Below are 27,673 nucleotides of genomic sequence, written 5' to 3'. Positions count from 1 at the left end.
TGGAGTAATTCTGGACACCTGGAGGGGGGAGGTCAGAGTTGAGCTGCACTTTTAAGCGCAGGTGGCTTTTCAGAAGGATCAGATAGGAGAAGGCTGAGAAATGTCAGGAAAAGAGAAAGAAGCACAGGAGCGATTAAGGGTCGGGATATGTTCAGGGTGGAGAGAAGTTTAGAAACTGAACAAGACCAAAGCTGGTGGGTTGTGATATGTGGTCAGAAATGTACTGCCGGGTGTGGGGCAGCCTTTTCTAACATACGGGGCTCGGGCTTCTGGATGCCTGTGACCCTCCCAGAGCCTATCCCCGTCTGCGGCCTCTTCCTTGAAGGCATTTCAAGCCTGGCTCTCACCGCCATTTGGAAATCTTGCCTATGGAGAGTATTGTCAGAGAGTAATCTGAGATGCTTGCTGTCCGTTAAACTAATTATGCTTCAGTCCTCATAGTGCCTTGGTGCTCTCAATCCTGAAGGCTCAGCCGATTTTATGTAGTATCTGAATTATTAATGGAGAGGATATGGATGAGGGGGCTTGGCTGCTTGTCCCGTTTTGAGCAGGTCTCGGGCGGGTGACATTACGGGAAGAGAGGCCGCTGCTTGCCGAGGGATGGATGAAGCAGGCCTTCCCGAGGAGCCCTACCCAGGCGGGATCCTGTGCCAGTATGCTCAGAAGGTCACAGCCTGCTTTGGAGGAAAGGGTAAGACCCCCTACACAGTGAGCTTTGCCGAAGAGATGCCCAGGGTTGACCGTGCAGGCGAAGAGAAGGGCTAAACTTGAGGCTTGCTGGTCACAGCAAGAGGTGTAGCTGCTGGAGTGGGAGAATCTCCAAGGGGCCGAGGCGCATCGGAAAGTCCGACTGTGCCCCTTGTGCTGATCTGTCCCGCTTAGAAAGCTGTTTCGCTGCTTCCTCCATTCTGCTCAGCAGCAGGGGTCATCCCGGTAACTGGGAGCTACTGCGGGTACTTGCCATGTACTTGCTGAGCTCCTTTGTTTGCTCATTTCTGATTAAAACCAGAACCCAAACTGAAAAGCCAGTAACCCCATTATCACTGATAAAGCCACAGGCTGTAAATTCAGACCATTCCCTTAGAAAACTAAATGCCATAAAGATTCACATTTTAAGGTGGTGGTTTTCTCTCTTAAAATGTTTTTTCTTAGCAAGAAGCAGATAGATCGCAGCAGATATTTTAAAGGGAGAGGTAGGCCTTTGTCTGGGGGAAGAAAAACCTAAATAATAACATAGACTAAAATTAAAGAAAAGTCAGAGTGCATTTCTGGAAAAAATCGCTGCAGGAATTGACCTGTGACTGGTGCATTAAGAAGTAGTGAAGGCATCCAGCCTCTGAACACTATGTCGCCTCAGAATGCCTGGCTCTGAGGTTGGGGTTCATCTCATCATCGAGCTCCTGCAGCGTGCAGAGTGCTCGGGCCTCTCGGTGCGAGGTGAAGCCACTTGGTGAATTTGTCCACTGATGGTTTCTTTTCACATCCTAGAAGAGCTTGTGCAGGTGCAGTGGAATTGTTACTAGCAGAATTAGGACTGTCCTACCTGATGAGATATGCAGGCCACCAAAATCTGTGGTGAATGTTGCATTTGTAATTAGCATTAGCTTTGTAGTGTAATGCATTGTGATGCTTCATCATACAACCCTATAAACTGTCCCCAAACCCACTACACTTCTTTGAAAATGCTATGCCTGTCTTTTTATAGGCCGTGGCAAGAGGCTGATGTTCATGTAGCAGTGGAAGAAATGGGTCCATTGAAGGTTCTTTAGGGATCTTCTCCATACTGTGCTTTCATGACTGAAGAGATTGCTCTCAGGCAGATCCCCCTGAAAGCATATCTTTAAGATTGGAGGCTTGGCAGAGGGGACGGGGGTAAGGAAATGGCAGAATGGGGGGAGGGGATTAACAGGTACAAGCTTCCAGTTATAAGACACAGGATGCAATGTACAGCATTATAGGGAATATAGTTAATACTGCAAAACCTTTGTACGGTGACAGGTGTTCGCTAGATTTACTGTGATTACCTCATAATATATATAAATGTTGACTCACTATGTTGTACTCCTGAAACTAAGATAATATTGTATGTCAACTGCACTTCAATAGCAAAATGCAGACGTCTTTGTTTAAAAAAAAAATGATAGGAGGCTTGTCCTCTGCTGGGTGTTTACCCTGAACTGTGTGGAAGAGGTTAAAGAACTCTGGACATCCTGGCGAGCAGAACTTAGTGCCCATGGTCGGTGCTGGCTCTAGCTCCCAAGCAACTGGTGTCTGAGCTTTATCTCTCTCCACCGCCTGAGAAGAGAGCCACCTCTCACATCTCTGTGTAGTCAGATTGTCTTTAAAAGCAAACAAACCTCTGTTATTTTCATCAGCCTTGTCTACGGTCCACATGTAGCTCACTTTCCATCCTGATCTAAAATTCATAAAATAGATCAAACTTCTTAATATAATCCTTTTATTGAAGAATTTAATTTTTCCTTTATATAAGCTATTGGAACACAATTGCTTCTTGAACTGAATATACGGATCTCTAATCTTGTCAAAAAATTTAGGGGTGGCCTGATTATCTACTGATAACAACAGCTAAGTGTTGAGGTGGAGTCCATGCTATAGAATTCGTTTCAGTGGGCAAAGCTTGACAAGTTTAGGGACCCAAAAGGCATACCAGCTTTGCCATGGAATAGTTACACTTTGGCTTGGTCAGGAAGAGGCTGGATTCGAAGAAAATAATCATCTGATCTGTCCAAAGTCTATGTTTGTACATTGTTAATGTATACTAGAGCCCATGTTTAAAGTGGCTGCATCCAGCCTCTCTATAAACACACACACACATTTCACAAATGAGCCATGTGAACACACATAAGCAGATAGAGCTGCTCAGGTGCTTAGTCTGCAAAGAGCAGGTCTATGGGAACCCAGCCAGAGGAAGAAATAGAACACATACAGATTATTTCACCCGCTTTGTGAACTGTTTGTAGAGGAACACCTTGGAAGGATTTATTGTCTGAGGGCAGTAGTGGTCTAGGGCTTAATTCCCCAGATCTGAGAACAGAAATTTCACCATGTGACTGTGGTAGTAGAAAGGTTCCCCTATTTCCACCTTCCCCAGCTCCATCCCAATCTGGAAGGCCTCTGGACAGAATCTACTCCTCCAGTCCCACTGTGCTTCCCATTGGGCTAGAGTCATTCTAGCACATGTGGATTCTCTGGATCTTGAGCTCTGTTGCCAAGTCTTGCACTAAAGATTAGAAACTAGTTTCCTTTCTCTGCTTCATCTCTCTGTAGGTTTTGTGGAAGGACCCGACGACTATTGTAGGAAGAGTCATAACCTAGGAGTCAGGAGACCTGGATCTGCCATGGGCTTGCTGTGTTGTCCTGGGAAAGTCACTTAACATGTCTGAGACACCTGCCTCATCTTACAGTTAAAGGCCTGGAGGAGATCAGTGCTTCCTGAGTGCTAGTCCTGGTCTGGGGAACTTTGAGGAATATAAGTTCCTGGGCCTCACCGCCCAACAGCATCGCATTTGGAGGTCCGGGCTAGTGTTCCACAGTCGAGTGCTTCAACAGAAGATTCTTAGGCACAGCGTTATTTGGGAAGCACTGGACTAGATTAGCTCTGAAGGCCTTTCCAGCTCTCTAATTCTGTTCTGTTTAAAGTGTGTACAGGTTTTAATGAAAGGAAAATGGTATCAGAACATAATGGCCCAGTGACAGGAGAAGGCAGAATGGGTTTTTTTCACTCTGACTTTTGACTGTTGTGTCATTTCAGACGGTCATATATTGTGCTTAACCTTCCTGAGTGGGTGTCAGAGGGCAAACGCTCATGGCTAGGGTCGCCCTTGGTATGTCAGCACCCTAGTTGAGTGAGGGTCCCGCTAGCTTGTAACTTTGTGAAAACACGCAGCTACCCTCATGGTAATTCTGCTTCCATCATGTGATTCTGCACTGGCAGAAACCCCATGAAACAGCATTAAGAATATTATTCGCATTGGATTAATGGAATAAGGCAAAAAGATTGGCACTAGGAGGAGGGGTTTCCCTCTAGAAGGTGGAAAGGAACGTTGACTGTGGCCTGGAGCTGGATTTATTGCTGGTTGAAGCTGAAGACCTCTCTTGAGGTCTCTCCCGTGAGATCTGAAATACTGAAGAACTTGGAATTATTCTCTGAGTTTCTTCTGCTCTACATAAAATATATGTAGATATCCTTAGAGCTGTTCGCGGTGCTCCTGCAAGGTGATATTAATATACGAGGACTGTTGGCAGGTGAATTCTTTTAGATATAGCAGGTATGTCCTTCCTCTTGCTCTGGATATTAATCTGGTTTTTGAATATGCATTCACCTCTCAGGCTGACATAAGCCTGAGTTCCTGGTAGCTACTGTTTCTATACCCGATCCTCTGTCTATATGGAGCCCTAAGCTCTTGAGGCTAATCACTTAAATACATCTTCCCTAATCTTCTTTACCGGGCGGTGAAGAAGAAAAAAACAAGAAGGAGCCCAGAGAGTTGAAGGGAAAGCATAACCTCTTGGGCTCCTGGTGTCCGTTTCTCCGTTGTTTGCAATCCATGCCAAGATGCCATCCTTCCTCGGTTTAAAGTGTCTGGGGAAACTGTGCAGCTCTGAGAAAAGCAGAGTGTCCTCTTGTGAGAGAGCCAGCCCGACGGGCTCGTACAGAAGGAGGCTGGTCGTGGAGGATGTGAGCATCACTGGGACCCCCCCACCTGCTCACAGGCAGGCCACCATCACCCACTTGTTGTATCTGCATCCCGAGGCCTACTGCACCCTGGAGCACTTGTTTAGCTGCTTGGATCCTCCCGGTAAGTGAAGGAGCCCAGTCTGCACACGGCTTTGTGTTTTGTGATTAGCCTCTGAAGTACCATCTAAAGTCGTTCTTCCATGCTTCATTCCTCAAAAGAAACACTATCCCTTACACATAATTAACAGGGGGAGGGTAGGAGGAAAGGAGACTGCAACCTGAGGAGAGCTATGGAGCTAAGTTCTGACGATATTTTCATCCATGATTTTATAATCTCAGCAGCCAGTGTTTGCTCTTTCCAAACTAGGAAGTGTGATGAAAAGGAAAGATCTCTAGCCATACTTGCTGTTCTTTCATATGTTAAAGAGTGGATTGAAAAGATATGTTCAAGGCAGCCTCTTGACAGTAGTAAAGAATGACCTCTGGAAATGCGAGATTTGAATTGTGTTCCCGCCTAGGGTGCACTCATCGTGTGCGATATTTACAAAAGAAAAAGGAAAAAGAGTTGTAATACTTGGAGAACTGGTCGAAGCTTCTTTTCGGTGAAGCTCATTAGAACATGGTCACCTGTCCATCTGCCCGGGACAGAGAGGGAGAAAGCCCAGCCTGTGGGCAAGAGTGACCACACTGGGGAGTTTGCACACTTTGAATTTATAATTAATGAAGATGATACTTAGCTGCTCGCTCCTTGTCCAGATCAGGCTAGAATCAGTACAGGAGGCAAAGGCTATTAGACATGGTCCCTGAAAAGGAGGAACATGAGCCAAAGGAGCCAGAAAGTCAGAGAGCTGCTAATTCATGGACAGCTCGGAGGAGGGCAGGGTTGGATTAAGGTGAGGTGAGATAGGTGAGTTAACCTCCATGGGGGTCTTTCATTTTGCTTTTCACAATTATTTTTTTAACAGCTTTTTTGAGGTAGAATTCATACACCATACAATTTACCCATTTAGAGTATATATGATTTTAGTTTATTCACTAATATACACTGATATGTGCAACCATCGTCGTCACGGTGAATTTTGGAATATTTTTTATTGTTTCGGAAAGAAACGCTGTACTGTTAGCTACTGCCAGGCTACCACCCTATCCTTCCAACCCCACCCTTAGTCTTAGGAAACCACTAACCTACACTCGGGCTCTACAGATTTCCCTGTTCTGGACATTTCATATGAGTGGAATCATACGCTATGTGGTCTTTTGTTTCTGGCTTCTTTCACTTAGCTTGTTTTTGAGTACTTCATTCCCTGTTATGGCTACATAGGGTTGCCTTGTACGCTTACACCACATTTTGTTTATCCATTCAACAGTTGATGGACATTTGGGTGGTTTTCACCTTTTTGGCTGTTATGAATAATGCTGCTATAACATTCACATACAAGTTTTTGTGTGGACATGTCTTTTCATTTCTCTTGGGTCTACTGATAGGAGAGAGGTTGGCAGGTCACATGGTGACTATGTTTAACCTTCTGAGAAGCTTCCAGACTGTTTTCCAAAGCAGCTGCACTTTAACACTCTCATGGGCAGCATATGAAGGTTACGGTTTCTCCGCATCGTCGCCGGCTCTTGTTGTTATCTGACTTGTGATTCTGCCCGTCCCAGTGGGGATGAAGTGGAAGCTCACTGTGGCTATCCGGAGCTTTGACGGGGACGGGGAGGAGTGGCTGGCCGATCACCGCTAAGGCAGGACGGGGTGGGGAACCTGACAGCTCCTTAGTCCTCGCATTCCCCAACAGTCTCTGCTTCATCCTTTTTGGGGGAGCCTGGAGTGGGCATGGAGAAGCCATGACATCTGCTCCCAGCCACCTTGTAAGCTACCCTACAACTGTCTTCAGAACCAGCTGACCACACCTACCGCTCAAGTATCACGTTTCCATGCTGGTGGAAACCTAAATCCTTTTATTGAGGAGAAAAAGTTTATTCCACAGTTAGGGATACAAACTAAACACAAGCACTGGGTATTATATGAAAACAATGAATCATAGAACACTACATCAAAAACTTATGATGTACTGTATGGTGACTAACATAAAATAATAAAATTAAATTAAATTAAAAAAAACTAAACACGCAGGTTTCTGCGGGAGCTAACACTTTCTTGTGAGTGCTTCCACCGAAAGAGATTCAAATCAGATGTTTTTGGACTGAGCTGTTGATGCTCGTGAAAGAGATAAGGTCTGCCGATAGGAGAAGGCAGGAAGTCAAGAGGAGACCAGTAAACCGTGGTTGAATGAGAGTGTGCTGGACAATGGCTTGTCAGTAGGTTCAATAACAAGAGAACAAACAGTATCAAAGAGAGCCCTGGCTAGAGGAAAGCGTAACCGTTATTGGGGTCTCCATACCTCAGTGAAGACAGATAAAGAAATCTGGGGGATTAGTTTAGTGTGTGGCTTCGGAGTTGGACATTCCAGAATTTCAGTACCAGCTCTTCTACTTACTAAATGTGTTATTTGGGGAAGTTAGTGTCTCTAAGTCACGGTTTCTCCAACCATAAGGTATGCAGAAGAATGCATACCTTCTATGATTGCTGTGAGCAGGTCCACCTCTAGGATATATGCATCCCTGGGCAAATATTTTTTTGTGGGGCCCCTGTGTATATGAACAGTTTGAGTCACCCGAAATCAATGTGTCAACAGCCTGATCTTGTTCCGTCCTGGGAGAAAATATCATGCCAGCCTGAGGGAGTGATCACTCATCAAAATCCCCTCTTGGAATCGAGTCAGCTCCAGGGCCCTGAGATAATCCCATCGACAGGAGTCCTGGAGCTTCTCAGGGCATCTGGTCAACCCTCTGCGCAGCATGGGAGAGACACAGAGGATCATCAGAGAGAGTTCCAAGGAGCAGGCTGCAGTGCCCCACCTACACATCACTGCTGGCTCTAGCTGGTCCCAGGCACCAGAAGGGGACTTAGACATTTTTTTTTTTTTAAAGATTTTATTTATTTATTTGACAGAGACAGAGATAGCGAGAGCAGGAACACAAGCAGCGGGAGTGGGAGAGGGAGAGCAGGCTTCCCGCCGAGGAGGGAACCCAATGTGGGACTCGATCCCAGGACCCTGGGATCATGACCTGAGCCGAAGGCAGACGCTTAACGACTGAGCCACCCAGGCGCCCCTAGACATTTTTGAAGAAGGTATGGTTTAGGGCCAGGAGCCCAGCCAAAGGGCAATATCGATTATGAGGATTAAATGAGAACATGCCTATCAAAACGGTACAGTACAAGGGCACATGTGAGCATCCACTAAATTTTAGCTATAATAGTAATACAATAACATAGTTTATTATTTTAAAAAATAATTATTTCTATTGTTTAGCTTCCACTGCTGTGAAGCAATGAAGGCCCAGGCTTTGTGTCACCGGGGCCCAGAACAATATAGGAAGTAGGATTCCCAGGAAGCCAGCATGTGTGCTCGGAGTATCCTGTTTGGGACAGGTGCTTGGAGGAAGTGCACCCTCCTGAAGCCGTGCATGTTCCTGGACTAGCAAAGCCGAGTGCTCAGAAGCAGCTCCTGGCAGGATGCTCGGAGATATTTGGCAAAGGCCTCCTGCAGCTGCCAGGAAGACCTCAAGATGCTACCAGCTTCCTGTTGTCGTGTGGTGTCAGCTCCTAGAGACAAATGAGAGTTGTGCAGGCCTCCATGCTCTTCAAAGTGTCCCTATATAGATCTTTCCTTGGTCGTGCTCAAAACAACCCTCACAAGTTGATAAAGGAAGGAACTATTTTCTCCTTTTAAGAACAGGAAGGGAATTGGCAAAAAGTGGGGACATGGCGACAAAGCCAACATGGAAGCCAATACACAAAATAGCTTCTGCATGTGAGTGTAATTCTGTAATTCTGTCTGTGACAGCAGTACCATTCTAGAAGAACCGCTGTCGTTCACCGAGGAACTGCTATGTCTCAGACATTGTGTCCACTGCTTTATAATTTTTCCCCATTAAATATTCATAATAACTCAACAAAGGGAGGACTCCTTTTAGCCTCATTTTGTAGATAAAGAAGCTGAGGCATAGGCTGCTACAAGAAACCTGCCAAAAGTCACATAGGTAGTGAGTGGAAGAGCTAGATTTGGACTTGATGCCAGTTTGGCTCAATACTCAAGTTTAGGGTCTTACTCATGTTGCTGTATGGCCTCAGCCCTACGAGCAGAAGGATAGATCATCCCTGAGATCTGCTGAGCATTGGCACACTTATCATTTTTAAGTAGTAGGACTAATTGAGTACTCTAGCAACTCAAATTTGAAGACTCTCATAAGATAAATTGTTTTCCCCAAGAAAATGAGCAAACATTTCTTTTCCCTGGTTCACAAACACAAGCTATCTATATGGGGTTTTCTCTTGGCTTTATCGTAGAAACTTAGATAAGTTTTTGAACCTGGGTTTCTTTCTGTCTCTGAGCTGCTGTGACTAGTGAAAATGAAAGAGCATATTTAGGGCAAGTATCTTCTTGACAAACAAACAAGGAGAGACTGGCAGTATTATCAAATGCCCAAAGGATATCTGGAAAGGGTTCAGTGATTATGTTGTCAGCTGAGTCCAAATCCCAAAGCAGAATGTTCTGGACTGGAGACCAGGGACCAAAGTAGACTTGGCAGTCCCCTCCCTGGAAAAATAATTCATATCCCTGAAGATAGGTGTTTTTGCTTCGGTTCAAGCACCTGCTGTGTCCTCCTTATTATGTTTAGTACACCCCTAGGGACTGTCTTCACTTGGGGTGGTCTCCCCAAGACTCAAATACTCAGATTTACCACATGACTGAGGGAACCTCATGGGTGTTTGCGCATTGTTGATTCTTAAAGTGATATCAACCTGTTTTCAAACTCACCATAACATATAACACTATGATTCTGTAACTTTCCTTTTCATGTCCCCTTCTCACTCTATTCACTGTCACTAATCCCAATCCCACAGATAGACTTGTATGGCAAAGGGCCAGGGGAAGGGCTTCGATATTGAGGGACTTTGTTGTCTCCTTCAAAGGGCTAGTCTTCAGGACTCTGTGGAGCTTTTCCATCAAATCTTCCTGGTGGCATTGAGATGCTATGTTGGGAAAATGTTTTTAATACTTTGCAAACCTCAGACTCCGTTGTAAAGACCCTCCCTTAAATTTGAGAGAAGTGTTTGATCTGGCCATGAAAAACAATGTATCCCGAGAGATACTGCAAGAAAGAACCTCTGGTTCCTCCCTTTAGCCCTGCTGTCCTGACTGGAGGCTTAGACTCGTGTCTGTCCTGAACACAAAGTAGTAACAGGAATCTGGGGCTTGGGAGGGGCTGGCCTCAGTTTCTCCAGAATACTGGAGTCAAAAGCTTTGACTTTTATTCTACTGGGAATGGAAATGATGGGTGGTGGACAGTTTCCTCCTAAGTCTTGGGAAGGCGCCGAAGGAGACAAATGAGAGATTTCATCTGTGTGGTAAAGCTTTAGATCATTCGCACTTCTTTTTCATTCACGGTTAGCAATGACCCCTGTTAGCTTCCCAAGGCTTCCTCTTCCATTAGTTTAATCATATTTCCCAGGATCCTAGTTTCAAGCTCTTGACGGTCAGGCCCTGCCTTTCTATCACGTCCTACTGTTAACCCCCAAACGCCCACATCAGACTTCTTTGTCACAGATATTTGAAGGTCCTTTTCCCCATGGGTCTCTCCCTGCATGTACTGTTCTGCTGCTTGACATAGACTTCCTGCTCCCTCTGACTCTTAGGCAGGATTCAGTTTAGGCTTTTCCTCCTCTCGTCAGGCTTACCTTCCTTCTCGCCTCATCCTCCTCTGTGCTTCTGCAGCGTCCTGGGCATATTTCTGTTAGAGTCACCCATTTCTAAGCCTCTCTTCTAATGCACTGTGAGTTCCTCTCTCAGGGTATGGAGAGAGAGAGCCACATTCATGTATTTTTTTTAAAGATTTAATTTATTTGACAGAGAGAGACACAGCGAGAGAGGGAGCACAAGCAGGGGGAGGGGGAGAGGGAGAAGCAGGCTTCCCGCTGAGCAGGGAGCCCGATGTGGGGCTCGATCCCAGGACCCTGGGATCATGACCTGAGCCGAAGGCAGACACTTAACGACTGAGCCACCTAGGCGCCCAAAGATTTTATTCATTTATTTGACAGAGAGAGAGGGAGCACAAGCAGGGGGAGTGGGAGAGGGAGAAGCAGGCTTCCCGCCAAGCAGGGAGCCCAATGAGGGGCTCGATCCCAGGACCCTGGGATCATGACCTGAGCCGAAGGCAGACGCTTAATGACTGAGCCACCCAGGCACCCCCGCATTCATATTTTTTTTTTAAAGATTTTATTTATTTATTTGACAGAGAGAAATACAGAGAGAGAGGGAACACAAGCAGGGGGAGTGGGAGAGGGAGAAGCAGGCTTCCCGCGGAGCAGGAAGCCTTGATGCGGGGCTCGATCCCAGGACCCTGGGATCATGACCTGAGCCGAAGGCAGACGCTTAATGACTGAGCCACCCAGGCGCCCCCGCATTCATATTTTTATTTGATTCTAGTACCTGGCTCAGAAAAGCCTGTAAGTGTGCAAGTAAATGAATGAATGTTTGCAGAAATCAGATCACTGTGTTAGAACACAAAGGGCATAAAATTGCCCCCCTGCCTTCCAGTAACTGAGGCTGGGTGAGGCTGCGTGGTACAGTGGCTGTGAGTGTCAGGCTATGGGGTCAGACCGCCCTGCCATGTTCAAAGTCCGACACCACTCCTTATTAGCTGTGTGACCTGGACGTGTTACTTAATATCTCTGAGCCTTGGTTTTATCACATGTCAAACGTGGGTGATACAGAAATATTATGAGGACTAAAAGAAAATATAGATATAGAAGAAGAAAATATACCAGCATTTAGTGTAGGTTAGAGTAGGTTCTCAGTCAGTGTGATGCCCCCATTTCTGCTTCTCTCCACCCCCAAAGTGGGAGAAGCCAAATAAATGGTTAGGTAATAAATACCATTAGTTTTCAAGGAAGGAAAGGTAACTTAGCAAGAGAAATTAGGATTTGAACTGGAAAACAGAGAAGGTATCGAGAAAATACGAACAGAAGGGAAATATCTCAGTAATATGAAAATAAAAAGAAAAAAATAGAAGACATTTTTCACTTGGTTTCCTTGCCTGACCATGCTTAGTCCACCCTTGTTATTTTGTTTCCTTGTTATTTATTTATTTATTTGGGTCCAGAAATGTGGACAAGTAACTATTTTCAAAGGAAATGTTCCCATCTAATTTACTTCCTTGAATAACTAAAAATGCTGAAATGCTCCACTAGTTTTAATTATATATGCTTGAAAACTAATCTTATTTAGTTGGTTAAGCATCCGACACTTGGTTTCAGCTCAGGTGGTGATCTCAGGGTTATGAGATGGAGCCCCACCTCAGGCTCCATGCTTAGTGCAGAGTCTGCTTGAGATTCTCTCTCCTTCTTTCTGCCCCTCCCACTTGTGCACTCTCTCCCCCCCCAAAAAAATAAATAAACAGATCTTTTAAAAAAACTAATCTTATTTAAAGTCAGAGGGTAAAGCAGTCTGTTTAAATTTATTGTCTGGCATTGTTTTTATCCTGGCTTTACAGAAACCCCTAATTTAGCATCATTTGATCCTAATGATTGTGGAGTATGGCCCTGGGCTCGGGACTATAGACTCCTGTTAACTGAGTGAGTCAGACATGAGTCTGGAATGGCCTTGGGATTCAAGACAAAGGCTGCCAATGGGAAGGTAGCATAGTGTGTGTGCTATTCCTTAGGATGTAGCAGCAGCCAGGAGGGCGAGGACCCCTTTCTCAGCCTTCGGAAGGCCCCACACCAAGAATGCATTCGAGGAATCCTTTGCAGAGTCAGAATTCGTGGGCCCTTCAAATTTAAATATGCTAGAACTCCAGATGGACTATGGTATGCCTTAGAATTCTAGATGTTTCTTAAAGGGAGAAATAAAGCTTTGATATCAACACCCTCCTAAGGGAGTGGGAGATTGAGGCTCAGAGAAGTAAAATGACTTTCCCAGGGTCCGTCATATCATTTAGAAGTGAGAAAAATTAGGCTTCTTTCTCCCCCATTAACATTGCAGAAGAGAAGATCAAAGTGTTCTCAAATATTGTTTTTAGTTTAGCTTGAGATTCAGCTCAGGTGAAACATTGCTGGGAAGCCTCTCCAGACTTCCCCTCTTTGGGGGCCCTTCCTGTACCACACAATTGCTGATTCATGGATGGACATATGTGTCTACATGTCTCCCCCTACCAAGTAGTAAGGTTTCTATGAGCAGGAACATGGCCTTGTTTCTCCAGCGTATAACACAGTGCTTGATAAATGAAGGCACTTCATACATTTTAAAAATTCAGACATAATTCACACGCCATAAAAACATACCATTTTAAAATGTACAATTCTGTGGCTTGTTTTGTATATTCACAAGGTTGTATAACCATCATTTCTATCTGTCTAATCCCAGGGCATTTTTATCACCCCTAAAACAACCCTGTATCCATTGGCAGTCACGCCCTGTTATCAGCACCACCCCCCCGCCCAGCCCCTGGCAGCTACCCGTCTACTTTCTGCTCTGTCTATGGATTTGCCCCTTCTGGAATTTCGTAGCAGTGGAATCATACAACATGTGGCCTTTTGTGTCTGGCTTCTTTCACTGCGCTTAGTATTTTCACAGTTCATCAGTGTCGTATCGCGTGTCTGTACCTCATTCCTTTTTATGGTCCAACAATATTTCATGGTATTGGATAGACCACGTTTTGGTTATGTATTTATTGAATGATGGACATTTGAGTTGTTTCTGCTTTTGGGGCATTATGAATCTGCTATGAACATGGGAGTACAAGTTTTTGTATGGACGTATGTTTTCAATTCTCTTGGGTATGTACCTAGGAGTGGGATTGCTGGGTCATATGGTCACTCTATGTTTAACTTTTTGAGGAACTGCCAAGGCATTTTCCCCAGTGACTGCACTATTTTGCATTAAAATAGCACTTAATACAATTCTAAATTAAGTCAAAACTCTTCTGCAAAAGTAGAATAACCAGTTTTCACTAAAATAAAAAAATCCCAGACCTTCACCTCTGTTTATATCCTGTATCTTGGCCCTAATATCCCTATTACTTAAAGGTCTGCAAACACATTATGTATGGGAAGGTAGGACCTTTACTCTGAGATAGTAATTGGCTGGTTTCCTTATTATGCCGCAGGTGCCCCCGAGTTTTGTTTGGTTGCTGTTTAGAGATCTTTCCTCACCCAAGTTCGGTAGCCAGAGATAGCAACTGAAATGAATCAGAGGACGTCAGAAATGATCTGACTCACAGGGCTCAGAAAAATCCAGCTCACAAAGGTCTACGTGCGGCCCAGTGGAGAGGGAGAATTCTCATGACAGAAAATGGGTCCCCACGGGAAAAAGATAAGCTTGGGAAGAAGAGCCAAATACTTGGAGCCTCCGCCGCTCACCCTCCTCCCTTTCTGTCCATCACTACTCAGATCATTTTGTAAGGTCATTTTTGTCATCGCCAGAATATTCCGGGGTGCTTAACATTTGCTCCTCTTGTGGGACAATTCCCAGTTCTGTTTCATATCACCCTTTTCCCTGAAGTGCTATCATGTGATTCTAGTAAGTAGCTGGATACGTTCATCTGTTATCTTTCCCTCGGGCAGGACCTGTCCTTGAAGGGTACAAACTCTATAATCGCTTGGGAGTCAGCCCTGCTGCCTGATTGTTCAGGTCATCAATAGATCCAGGATTATCCTTGATGAAAATACCATGTGATGTTAATTTGTTCAGTAGTACTTCAACTGAGCTTGCTCTAACGTAGATCATGGTACATTGGTTTACTTTTAAGAGTTTAGAGAGGATACAAGCAGCTGGTTCTAACACATGTTTGGTTAGCTTCTCTGTCTAGGTACCAGGAGTGGTCTAGATCATTTTCTGTCTGAGCAGCTGGTGAGAAGTGGTGAGCCCAATGCAGCAAGCATCCCTTCCCTCAAACCTTTATGGCATTTTCTCAGTATTTCTGATTCCAACCCCCCACTACCTCTTTAGCATGATTTAGGTACTTGTACCATTCACTGTACTCAAATGTAAGCTCATCGAGGGCTTCCTTAATCTCTAGACCACTTTCAGTTTCTCAGCGGTGATGTTATGCATAATGTAGATGCTCAGTGAATATTTGTTGGCATAACTGATGAGTCAACTGTAATTTATTTCTCTTCACGATTCCCTGATTTTTGCCCACTTTGCTTTCAGTTGCGTGATGCTATGGCTTACTGCCATTCTTGGGGCTTTAGTGCTCTTTCCTGGGTGTAAACGTAATAGCCAGCGGAGCGTACTGGTTAAGGCTCAGCACTCTTACTGTATTTTATTCAGGAAGAGAAAAACTATATTGTGTAATCCAGATCCAAAGCCAAGAACAATTTAAGTTCTAAATATTTCTCTTCCTGTCCTCCCTCTAATCTTCCCAAACCCTAACAAATCCAATACCTATGCAGAGTGTTTTCTTTCTTGCTGAGGACTGGTGAGGAGGGAGGAAGAATACCTTCTACCTCTTCAGAAACACAGCCAACCTGACACATGGCGTCTTGTACCAGCACAGTCTCCAGTTGGATTGTAGAAATGTTCATCTCATGGATATGTGTAAATACAATAGGATGTCATTGTAAAATGACTCCTTGCCATAGAACTTGATAAATGTTATAAATCACATCCTTCCCCCTAAAACAGAATGCAGGCTAACAGACATTTGGGGTCCTATTTGTTTATGAGGCGGTTGTTAGTTCTCACCCCTGTTGCCAGAGTTAATCCAAGTCGGTTCATTTACATATTCTAAAGGAAGAAGCGCATTAGCACAGTATGTGTGCATACAAATTCCATTATGTTTGTACAGTAAAATCCAATGAATCATTGATTCCCTTGAGAAAAAAAAGAGTATATTATGTCTGATGAGCACATTTGGTGACTTCAGAGTATTCTATTTAGAATCTGTCTCTGATTTCAAGTAAAGGACTGTTTGAAAGTGATCAGAGGAGGAGCACCTGGGTGGCTCAGTCGTTAAGCATCTGCCTTCGGCTCAGGTCATGATCCCAGGGTCCTGGGATCGAGCCCCGCATCGGGCTCCCTTCTCATCAGGAAGCCTGCTCCTCCCTCTCCCGCTCCCCCTGCTTGTGTTCCTGCTCTAGCTATCTCTTTCTCTGTCGAATAAATAAATAAAATCTTGAAAAAAAAAAAAGTGATCAGAGGATTGAGACCAATTTTTCTTTTGTATCATAAAAATGTGAATAATTTATATACTCTTTTGTTTTGAACTCCCCCAAAAGCAGACCCTGAGACAAGGATTTGAGGCCAAGTTACTTATTTAGAAGGTGATCCCAGGAAACACTGGTAGGGGAGTGAAGCTAATAAAAGGTGAAGTATCAAACTAGTTACCAGTGTGGGAAGCCCAAACTGAACTACTGGGGAACTGGGGGAGATGATGTAGGATGTGCCTCAGAGATATCCCAGCTGGGGCATTGATCTACCCACCACCTCCCCATCTGTCATTGCCTGAAAGCAGCTTCTAGGTACATTAACTCACCCATCGCGATGTTTCTAGTAACCAGGTTTGAATTGTAGACGTGAATGCCAAGGAGATATGAGCAAACAACAGAGGGGAGAATGGATAGTCTAAGAACGTAAAGAAGTTTCAGAAGAACCCAGGAAATGCTGAACAGCCAGGCCTCTGGAAGTATAAAATTCCAGTCCCTTCCAGGACCATCGGTTCAGTTTTAGGGAATATCCTATTCTCCTCTCTCCCAGTTGGCTTCCTCTGACACTCTACCCCTCAGAATTTTGGTATCCACATGGCTCTGCGAGGTGGGTCCCTGGCCTGGCCTTACTTGACCTTTTAATACAGGGACCCACCACGGACTGGGACTTTTCTCCATGTCTCTTAGTTCAGATTCCCAAAAGTGAAAACCTAGTTGGCCCAGCCCATCTTTTTCAAGGCAGAATATAAATTGTAAGTGTTTGGCCAGCTGATGTATGGGTTTCCCAATCCCCCCACCTCTCTTCCAGTGTGTATTAATGATCCAGTCAGCCATGGCCAAGGCGAGCAGCCATATGGCTCAGTGCCTATGCAAAAGGGGGAGAATGGGAACAGAAGAGGGATGGATGGGGCAGGGTCCCCCAAGGCGTATGGTTACATCTGGACAAGACTCTGTGTTGATACATGGAAGTCTCGTCATGAGGAATTTCATGCCATTTTCATGAATATATAGGCTAAATAACTACAAAGATAAAGTAAAACCCTATGTAGCTAGCCTCTGAACCAGTGTATCATCTTTCTGGAGGAAAGATGCTGTGGAAATCCTAGGTAAAAATAAAATAGCAACAATTTCAGTTCTTGAACTAAGAATCTGGAAAAAAATCAGTAAAAAGGCAAAGGTATGTCATCTCCCTTTTCTTAAAGAATGCCGGAGATACATTTGCCTTAACAAGTCTAAGAAACGAGAGCAGACGTATAAAAACAATGATGAGATTGTGCATCATTTCTAAGCAAAGATGAAGCAACTGGGTGATGTGCTTTCAGACTCTTCTAAGAGATACCAACACTGAGAATCTTGGCCCATCTGGTGCAGGTCACTCTCTTCCTGCTGTGAAAACCAGGACAGTAGCCCTCTGGGACTTCTCTCCTACCCACATCCTGATTTTTGTAAGTCATAATATTGTTTTCACACTGCTCTTTGCCGCCTTTGCTCAGGACATTCCCATTTTCTTCTAGAACCATAACCCAGTAATTGTGGTATCAGGTCCATATTTAATAGAATTCGCTGCTCCTACTAGTGACTTTACAAGAGCTGCACTTCTGAGTGCATGTTGACTCATTTCGTAATTGGCTAGATGTTGTTGTTAAGCTGTTTTCCCAAGAAGGGTGTGTGGATGTGTATTTCCTGAACCCCCTTGTGTTTGTGGCGGTTTGCCTGTTGCCTGTCTGAACATTTTGACTGCATGTAAGGTCCTTGAGAACCTTTCCTTCTCAAGATTTCCACGTATTGCCCCATGGTCTTCTACACATCAGTGTTGCTGTTGAGAAGTTGGAGGTAAGCCTGAGCTTTTCTCTTTTTATGGGTTATAGGTTTTTCCTGCCTGGATAATTGGAAAATGATACCCTTTGAAGTTCGGAAGTTCAGGCTAGGACTTGGACTTAGCATTCTACGTCAAATTTTGCCAAGATATTGTATCTATACCCTTTAAATCTGCAAGTTCAAACTTACTTTCTTTTGTTTTTAAGATTTTATTTATTTATTTAAGAGAGGAAAAAAAAAGAGAGCACAAGCTGGGGGAGTGGCAGAGAGAGAGGGAGAAGCAGGCTCTCCGCTGAGCAGGGAGCCTGATGCAGGACTCAATCCCAGGACCCCAGAATCATGACCTGAGCCAAAGTCAGTTGCTTAACCGGTTGAGCCACCCAGGCTCATTTCCAGGAAGTTCTTGTGGGTTAATCTTTGCATATAGCTTCTGCTTCTTACGTTCTCCACATCTAGGACATAAGGGTTTTTTTTAAAAGTCTTGTTTTGAACATCTGTTGACTTCTCATTGTTTGAGGTGCTTTGTTCTGCATTCACTGAGATCATTTCAAGCTCGTTCCTATTCTAGGAAATGGATATTGTATCAGTGTCTGTTCTGTTCTTTGGTGTTTCATTTATTGCTGTTGATACCATCTTGGTCCTCAGTGTTCATTCCTTATTTCTGTCCTCTTTTCCTTCACCTCATTTTGTCATGGCTTCATCTCACTCCGAAGCTCTTTTTTTTTTTTTTTTTTTAAATTTCATGCACCAATGCCACATTCTGCATCCATGCCCACTCCCCTTTCCTCTGGTCACCACACAGAAGCCAGGACAAGCCTGGCCAGGAAAAGGGCATCAGATAGTACACCTTTCTCTGCTCAAAACCTCCGGGGGCTTCCTGCCTCACTCACTTATAAAACCCAAGGTCTTTGCCAGCACCTGTGGGCCCCAGCACCTCCAGCCTCTCTGGCCCCTGTGGGGCCTTGAACTTACCAGGTGAGCTCCACCTTATGACCTTCGCTCTTACCGTTCACTCTGTCTGGGGTGCTCTTTCCTCAGATGTCACGCTGCTGGCGCTCCCACCCCCACCAGGCCTACTGAGATGACACTTCCTCAAAGAGGCTTTCCTGGGCCACCTGCTTACATTATAAGTTAAGTCCCTCAGATTCAGTATTTTCAAAAGGCCCCTGATATCCTAAAATGGTTTTGAAAACTGGGGTTTTACCGTTTTCAAGCCTGTCCTATTTTGTTGTAAACTGATGAAGAAGTAAGAAGCTAAACCATTACAATCGTTCCTGCCTTTCCTCGTACTCGGTCTCAGTGTGGGGCAATTTCATCTCAGATGGAGCGTCTCTCATCCTCACCCTGTGCCTGGCACAGAATTTGCAGGGCCCTGTGCAAAAGGAAAATGTGGGACACCTTGTTTAAAGTGCAGAAATCAAATACCATTAAATGTACTAAAATATAGGGGTTCCTGGGTGGCTCAGTTGGTTAAGTGTCTGCCTTTAGCTCAGGTCATGATCCCAGGGTCCCGGGATGGAGCCCCGCATCAAACTCCCTGCTCAGCGGGAGTCTGCTTCTCTTTCTCCCTCTGTGTGCTCTCTCTCTTGCTCTCGCTTTCAAATAAAAATAAATAAAATCCTAAAAATAAAAAGGTACTAAAATATAAAGCCTTTTTCCTTAGCCCACACTCTTTCTCACCTTGTCATAGTGTTTTTATTTGCTCCCAATAAAGTAAAATTTTATTTTTTAATTTCTAAAAGAATTTTATTTATTAGAGAGAGAGAGCATGAGTGGGAGGGGCAGAGAGAGAGGGAGAGAGAATCTGAAGCAGACTCCATGCCCAACGTGGGGCTCGATCTCACAACCCTGAGATCACGACCTAGCTGAAACCAAGAGTGGGCAGCCCAACCGACTGTGCCACCCAGGCACCCCTAAAGTAAAATTTTAAATTATTAACATGAATTGGACCATTCATGTTTATATTGTGCAGTGCTCATTTTAAATGCAAATAGAAGAGCATTTAGCTCATATGTGGAATCACTGAAATTATACAGTCTCATAGACTGTAGATCCATATGTATTTCATTCTTTAAAGAAGAGTGGGATTCTACACACAGCTAACTCAACTATTTTAATTTTGCCTCTTGATGCACGCACATTCTGCCAGGGTGCTCTGTCTCTGCTTGCCGATGGAAGGAAGGGAGCAGTGGATTGTCCTACCTTCCTTTTCTTCTGTGTCATCATTTTCAGTGTAAGTGGTTGGCTAATACAAGGAGGTAACATGAGTCAGAAGGGATAGGATAGGGTTCCTTGGTTGGTTGTTTTCCAGAACACCACTGCCTTCTTTCTGCATTTGAAGCAAGTATTCCAATTTGAATGGAAATTGACCTCTCACCACCCCTGTTTATCTGGTGGTAAATGTAACTGTACTTTACCTTGCCTTTGCCCAGAGTCTCCCTGAACTGCATGCATCGTGGGTCCACTGGAGTTCTGTGCTCATGGCGCCCTGTAAACACCATCTGCAAATGGGGCGGCAGGAATGACGTCACACATCCTGCATCTGTCTCATCTGCTCACATGCATGCTCCATTGTCCCAGCGGATGTCATCTACAAAACACAAGTTCAGAGATAAAATTCTTACAAATAGGGGCGCCTGGGTGGCTCAGTTGGTTAAGTGACTGCCTTCGGCTCAGGTCATGATCCTGGAGTCCCGGGATCGAGTCCCACATTGGGCTCCCTGCTCGGCAGGGAGTCTGCTTCTCCCTCTGACCCTCCTCCCTGTCATGCTCTCTGTCTCTCATTCTCTCTCTCTCGCAAATAAATAAAATCTTTAAAAAAAAAAAAAAATTCTTACAAATATCAATGTGACGAGAGCAAAGCATTAAACCAAATGGAGGACCCTTCTGAGCACAGGCCCTGCATAACCACACAGGTTGCATGCCCTTGAAGCAGCCCGGTCCCCACCACCTCACAAGTGGAGCATATTATTACTGTTCACAGAGGAGACTGCTGAAACCCAGAGACAGCACATGGGCCCAAGTTTACTCAGACTATATGGCGGAGCTGGGATTCAAACCCTGCTGTGTTTGATCAGGCTGCCTGTGTGGCCAGTGTGACAGAGTGGCGTAACCACTGGGTAGAGGTAAGACATCAGGAGTTTTGACCCATTTCTAAGTAATTGCGTAACCTTGGACAAGTCTGCCTTAGGGCTTACTTTTCATCTTACATATACATCTTACAGGAAATTGATGCCTATTTTTTCCCCACATGTTCTAGTGTTTTCCAAACAGTGTTGGGTGCACAGCCCCTTCTCTCCTTGCACCGAGAACTGGAGAAACACACTGAGACATGTGTTGAGTGACAGGGGCGCCCTTCTGGTGGCAGCAAATGTGCTAATGGCTGGGCATGTGTCATGCTTCATTTGGCCTGTCCTACAGAGGATGGCTGAAATGTCAGAGGAGAATGGGAGTGTGCCAGAGTGGGAGTGGGCATAATTAGAGTCGTAAGGCTAAAAATGAGGGGGGCGAACGCAGGCTTTGTAAACCCTGCAACAATTCTTTGATCCAACTCCCCCAATTTTCAGCTTGTCTTGCTATGTAAACCGTAGAAATGCTAGTCCTTGAGAAGGATTCCACAGGATGGGTGATTGAATTGTATCTTAAAAGACGCAATATGTAGATCTGGTATACCATCCTCCCCTGTCCAGCCAAGGATGAGTCCAACAGGCCAAGGTTATGATGCTGTTTACCTAGCAGGGCCTGTCATAAGAAGTCCAAGAACTAATGAAGGATAAGGTATCGAGAGAAGATTGTTCTATACAAACAAGGCGAAATGCAACATCATTTCTATGATGCCAGGTTTTTTGGAAATGCCAGAGAAGTCAATGGGCATCGAGTGCATCTTGACTCAAAAAGCGTGTGTGTGTGTGTGTGTGTGTGTGTGTGTGTTGAGGGGCGGGTGGTACAGGGAAAGAGAGGCTCTTTCATGACCTCCATGAAAGGGAAGGCCCAACAGAGCAAAGGGAGGGCCCGTGGTTTTGGATCTTTCCTTGTGTGTGAGTATAATATTATCTCATCCGATTGGTATGGGGATTAAATGAGGTAATAAATGTAAACAGACCAGAATGGTGGCTGACACATTATAAACATTCTGTAAATGGTGACAAAAGTAGTATTGAGAGTTAGTTAAGATGACTACCTGGTTACATTTCTTTTCAGCTTGCTTTCTCTCCAAGGTGAATTATGGGTTTGCATCTTGGCAAATACTTTCAAGCAATTGCTAAATTGACTTACGTATGAGACCGAATTTACTCTTATTTTATTTGAGTTAGATTTTTAAATCAGTCTATTTGACTATAAAAAATGAAAAAAAATAAAAATGAACACTTATCTGGTATTTTGACTTGCTGTGATGAGCTAGGGACATTTATTGTTAATATTCATCAAATATTGCATTCCTACTTTGTGCCTATCACTATGTGACTACAGATACTCAAATGTGATCCCTTCCCTCGGAAAGCCTGGAGCCTTTTGCAAAAATAAACATGTAAATATTCAATGCACTGTAGTCAAGCCCAGAGCACTGGTGGCCCTAAGGACCAGGAAAAAGGGAGTGTTGCTAGGGAAACCATCCCAGGTCCAGATGACAGAAAGTGACCGTTGTTCTTCCCCACTACCTGTATTTCTACCTAGAAAATACTAAAGAAAAAAGATAAAGCTAATAATAAGCTTTTTTAAAGGGCCTTTTCCCAAGTAATTCAGAACTATTTCTGTATTTCTTGTGAACTTCTCACATGCCTCCAATTAGGCTAAAATCTGTGAAACTCTTTACTATCAAGAGATCCTTTGAATTCGGGTAATAGATTCCAGTACATGTGTAGGGAAATGGCTTGTTTCATGCTCACTCTGCAGTTTATATCTTTAGTGGATTATTCATAGGAAGCTTTAAATATACCTTAGTAATTTTTCTTAAGCTGCAAACTATTGCTCAGGTCTAAATTCAGATCTGGCTTCTGAGAAGGACTGGGGGAAGCTTTGCATACAAATGTGAAATAATTCTACTTGAAGAATTCATGGAAAAGAACTTTGCTGGGCATCGATTCCGTGAGATTCATATGGAAAAAATCCTAGGAATTCTCTGTTGAGGACATGAGAGTAGGATCAAGAGGGCTCAGACATTTAGGAATTGGTCTCAGGCTGTATGAAACTCTGGAATCATCACTTGCAATAAATTTCCATTAAGGTCGCAGTGAATGTCCGGGCGGTTGTTATTTTAGCCAGCTGAGAGGGGTTGCTTCTCAGATGTGGCAGCATGGTTTATAGCTGTGTTCGTACATCTCATATTCATTCACCTCCTGCTTTACAGGCCAGTGGGCTAGGCCTGTGGTCCTTAGTCACTTAAAGAGCTGGCGGCAGCTCTAGCCTCCTCTGCAGAGAATCTGCATCATCAGATCTTGGGTGGGAACCAGGTGTCTGCATTTAAAGCACCCCTAGTATATTCATCCCTGGAGATCTGCAAACTATACCCTTAGCGGTCTAGAAAATTGTGAAACCCTACTTGCCTTCATGGAACTCATAGCCTGGTGGTGAGCATGAAGCCATTACCACAATCCCAGATGGTTGGAGTTACTTAAAATGCTGTGTGGGATGTACCTGGCTAGCATTTTATTCTATGTATCAGGGAAATATTTAAGTAAACTAATAAACACAGACACTTCCTGGACATGCCTACACCAACCCACCTAATTTGGAGGAAGGAGGCAATATCATTGGAAACAGACCATGGCAGACTTTGAGATGAAGCCAAAGTCTTCTGAACTTAATTTGGGTTGGAAAGAAATGGTAGCTCAGGTTTGAGACTCTAACCATATCAGTTCTAGGGTCCTGCCCCCTTGGTGTGGCATTCAGAGCCCTCTGTGACCTACCACCCAGGCCTTAGCTTGAGACTTTCCCTCTTCCCTATGAACCATGAGCTTCTTGACACCTTCTCACTCCCTATTACCTCTGCTTGGAATGAATGATCTTTCCGCCTTTCTTCACTGGGCAGCCCTTGCTTGTCCTCTCACTCCTCCAGAAGCCTTTCCCGGCTCCCAGTTTTGGGTTCAGCACCACCTGGAACCCAAGGCACCCTACTTCTGTCTTTAACACCTTCCTAATTTCATTGAGCACATTCGTGTGTATGCATCCCCTCCACTAGATGTTAAGCAACTCCGGAGCAGTGGTTTCTCTCTTCTTGTGTTCGAACTGCCAGCACAGTAGTACCTGGCGCACAGTAGACGCTCCAGACATGTCTACAGTGAGGGTGATTGATGCAAACATGACATGGAAAGCAAATAAGGAACTCATTCTTGGATTTTCTTTCAGCTGAATTCTGCTAGAAAGGATTCTGCATGCTCTTTTGCCAGTGGGTCCAAATGCGTGGAGGGATGTGTGATACCTGGAAGCCTGGGGTCCTGAAATTCCTGTTGTACAGATGCACAAGCAGTAGGCAGTCTGTGGAAGGGAGAGGACAGTCAGGGAGTGGACTTTGCCAGGTGGCTTGTTCTGGTTGCAACACTCCCTTCTCCTTTGGCATCGCTTCTACTGAAATGATGTACTCTTGAGGTTTGGCCAAGAGTGGTTGTATGCTAGCAAAGCTTTTCTCTCCCACAAAATGGTTCCTGTCCTTCAGTCACTTGTGGATAACCCTGGCTTCATTTTGTGAGTGAATGAAAAAGGCGGCAGGGAGTCAGTTTGAGTGAATAAAACAACAAATAAAACCTTGGGCTGGTGTCTATATTGTGAAGTCTTATCTCATTTGGGTGGAATGAGATTGAGATAAGTTCTTTGGAAATCATCTCTAAAAATAGGAATAAAAAGTCCTGCCATCTTGTGAACCCTACATTTTTCAGATTTTTCTTGATTTATTTTGCTGCACTGTAAAGTAAAAAAAAAAAAAAAAAGTAGAAAATATCAACATTTTGGTTCTGTTCCCTAAGCTCTGAACTATTCGGCCAGAGGCAAGGAGACAAAAACAATTTAGTTTTACTCTCCCACATTCCAAAAATAACTTTAGTAATACCCTCTTTGGTTATCTTAAAAGTGCCGAGTGGGTGCTTTTATCCTAAAGTAGCAGTGTCTGATTGTTGGGGGAACTTTAGCCATATGACTGTTATTTAGCAACTAAATGCTGGTGACTCATTCACTTTGTGGTGCAGGAAAATTCTTTCCATGGAAAATGCAGGAGGGAGGGAATCTCTCTGAACCACTATGTAGTATTTTCCTTTAGAAAAGGCTTCTCTGAAAATGAATAGGCACCAACTGTCACTCAGCGAGCTTAGTCTCTAAAGCTTCCAGAGAGCCTTTCTAAATCAGGGTTTCTGGGCACTTTATCCACCAAGGTATACAAGTAGGTTCAGAAGTAATAAGGGACCAGCTTGGTTAATAAATCTCAGGATTAAAAATTGTCATGCCGAGTAAAAGGGAAATTGAACTAATTGCATTGATAGTATCTGGAACACTTATGTAGGATTGGATTTGGGCTAGAAACCCAATGGTGTTTTCCTGTCATATACCAGTTGGGAGAGGGAAGGAGGGAGAAAGACGAAAGAGCACTGTTCCCTTAGCTTTGAGCTGAATAACACAAAAGCCTTGGAGACAAGTGCCTCAGAGCCTATGCAGCAAAAATATAATAAAATAAATTCACCTGCTAGGCTCACAGCACCAAACCTAATTCCACTTCCCTGAGGTTAATTTTGCTTGTCAGCATCCCTTTATGAGCTCTGAGAGTGATTAGGGGTGGGAGAAGCAGACGAGTGCAGTTTTAGTGCATGAAAATCTGGGAATTTGTAAAGGGCTCGTGCCCTCAGGGCTCACCTCTCCAGACTTGCAGTGTTGCTCTAACACTGGGCTCGTATGTATGAATGGAGGCTGGAAAAGCTGTTTCAAGGCTCTTCGGCACTTACACTCCAGCTGGCTGCTGACTTAGAAAAAACCTGACCTGTGGGGCTACAGTGGGGGCGGGGAGCAGTGTGGGCAGAGTATGTTTCATAGAAAAGACGATTCAGGGGTTGGAGGGGACTTAGCCCTTACAGGCTGAGACACTCAGGCTATTAATAGTAAAGCCCTGAGTCACAGATGTAGGAATGTCACAGCTGCTTGAGATCTGCTACTGTTACCCATCAGAAAACCAGCAGTAAAGAGCCTCCTCACCCCACTAAACCTCATTCGGGGCTATAAACACCCTCCCGGTCAAAGATGAGGCAGGGTGATGGACTGCATTCCTTTCTGTTACCCTGGCTCTCTCAGACCCAACATGTTACAATATTTGCAGTAAATACGGTGTAATACCGGCTGAGAATTCTGGTTGGGAGAGATGCGTGGGCCATCTGCGGCGCTGCTGGAGGGGGCTACGTCTGTCTTTTTGTCTCCTGCTCATCACATTTCTCCCACAGGGTGGATGTATGTGACGTGTGGCCGGCCGAATGATCTGGGTTCCGGAGACAGGTGCTGGAATGGGGTGGGCGTGGGCTTTGCGACCCCAGAAGTCCTCTGCTCCCCGGAGACGGACCTGTGACCCCCGTGGGTCAGAAATCAAAAGCCTTGTCAGCAGCCACTGCGGCTGCGCCAGGCTCAGGGGGGTGCGTGGTGTGGGTGAGGCTGTGTGCCCCCTACTTTGTGGCTAGGGTTCCTCCCTCATACAGACATATCCAAGGGGCTTGTCTAGAAAACTCCAATGAAGCAGAGAGAAAGTGGATGGCGGGAATCCTACCTAACTGGATAAGTCAGATTTTTTGCTTTGATCCTGAATTTGATCCTGGAAGGAGCTGAATCCTGAAAGATCCTCTTCCCAGGCTGGCTCTCATTGTCTCGGTCCCTCCGGCTTCTCCCCCCATTCAGGAAAACTGTGTTGGGTGGGCCGGAGGTGAGCGCCAGGCCAATCTTTATTCATTATAATTGAGCCTCAAAAGTTGAAGAAAATGAACTTGGAGTCACTGGCATTATTTTTCTCTTTTTCTACTATGGTTAATTTTATTTATTCAGTGTGTCCGAAAGAAACTGGCATAAGAATTGGGATCTGCAGTAATAGGAAACTAATGAGCTAACAATTGACTAGTTTTATTTATCGAAACAGCCCCTCGGCTGTTCCTCGACCCCCGTCTTCTGGCAATCATTTATCAGACTCCGGGAGGGAGCGTTCTGCTGCCCGTTTTCCCGGCCTCGGTGTGAGGAATGCAAAGTGGTGTCAGTGACCAGAGATTAGGACAGCGGAATTTTGCATTTGTTACAGCGGCAGCTGTAGCGAGTGGTTTCGGCCCAAGGGCAGAGTCCCCGAGCAGGGCGCGGCCGCCACTCGGCGGCGATCGCGGGGCGGGCGCGGGAGCTCGGCCTCCCGGGATGGGGGCGGGATTTTAGAAAGCAGCCCCGGACTTCGCCAGTGGATGCGGGGGGGGGGGTCTTTTCCTCGCAGCGTCTGCAGCCGCGGATCTGTCCGCCCAGGAGCGCTCCCACTCGTAGACTTTATTCCTCTTTCCTTCTGCGCTGCTCGCCAGAGGACCCGGTTGCCATGGTGAAGGAGAAAGGTAATTAAAATTTCGATCCCCGTGCATGGTTGCAGAAGTTGCAATGGTGCTGCAGGGCTTGGCCACCTAATGGGGGATGATCAATTGAAAGCCAGGCAGACATATTCTTGGTGTGAGAACCTCCGTATTGTGAAGTCATTAAGAGCCTTTAATTTAGCCACGGCGTCTGAAGCACATCCTATTTTCTGGAGTGTGTGCACAGCTGAGCTCCTGGATGTGTGTGTCTTTTGATGGTTATTGCATCTTGAAATTGTTGTTGTGTTTGAGTTGCCTTCCTGCCCCCATCCTAGCCTTCATTCTCTTCCTTACCCCCACTCCGGTCAGTAAGTTAATGAGGATGTGTAA

The 27,673-nt window shown here is 44.9% G+C and overlaps 1 protein-coding gene across 3 annotated transcripts in view; it reads left to right on the top strand.

Moving 5' to 3' along the window:
• ABLIM1 (actin binding LIM protein 1) overlaps positions 1-27,673 on the top strand; it is a 219,815-nt gene that overhangs the window by 17,151 nt on the left and 174,991 nt on the right. For 2 of the 3 annotated variants that reach the window (XM_021700173.2, XM_021700172.2), the window contains exon 1: positions 4,577-4,820. The exons of the other annotated variant lie outside the window; for it this stretch is intronic. In XM_021700173.2, the coding sequence (XP_021555848.1) occupies positions 4,577-4,820 (244 nt within the window). Of the gene's footprint in view, positions 1-4,576; positions 4,821-27,673 lie in introns of those variants that run through there. 3 annotated transcript variants of the gene reach the window in all.

Source organism: Neomonachus schauinslandi, chromosome 6 (assembly GCF_002201575.2).
Source record: "Neomonachus schauinslandi chromosome 6, ASM220157v2, whole genome shotgun sequence".
NCBI classification, from domain to species: domain Eukaryota; kingdom Metazoa; phylum Chordata; class Mammalia; order Carnivora; family Phocidae; genus Neomonachus; species Neomonachus schauinslandi.
This window is presented reverse-complemented; position numbering and strand designations above follow the sequence as displayed.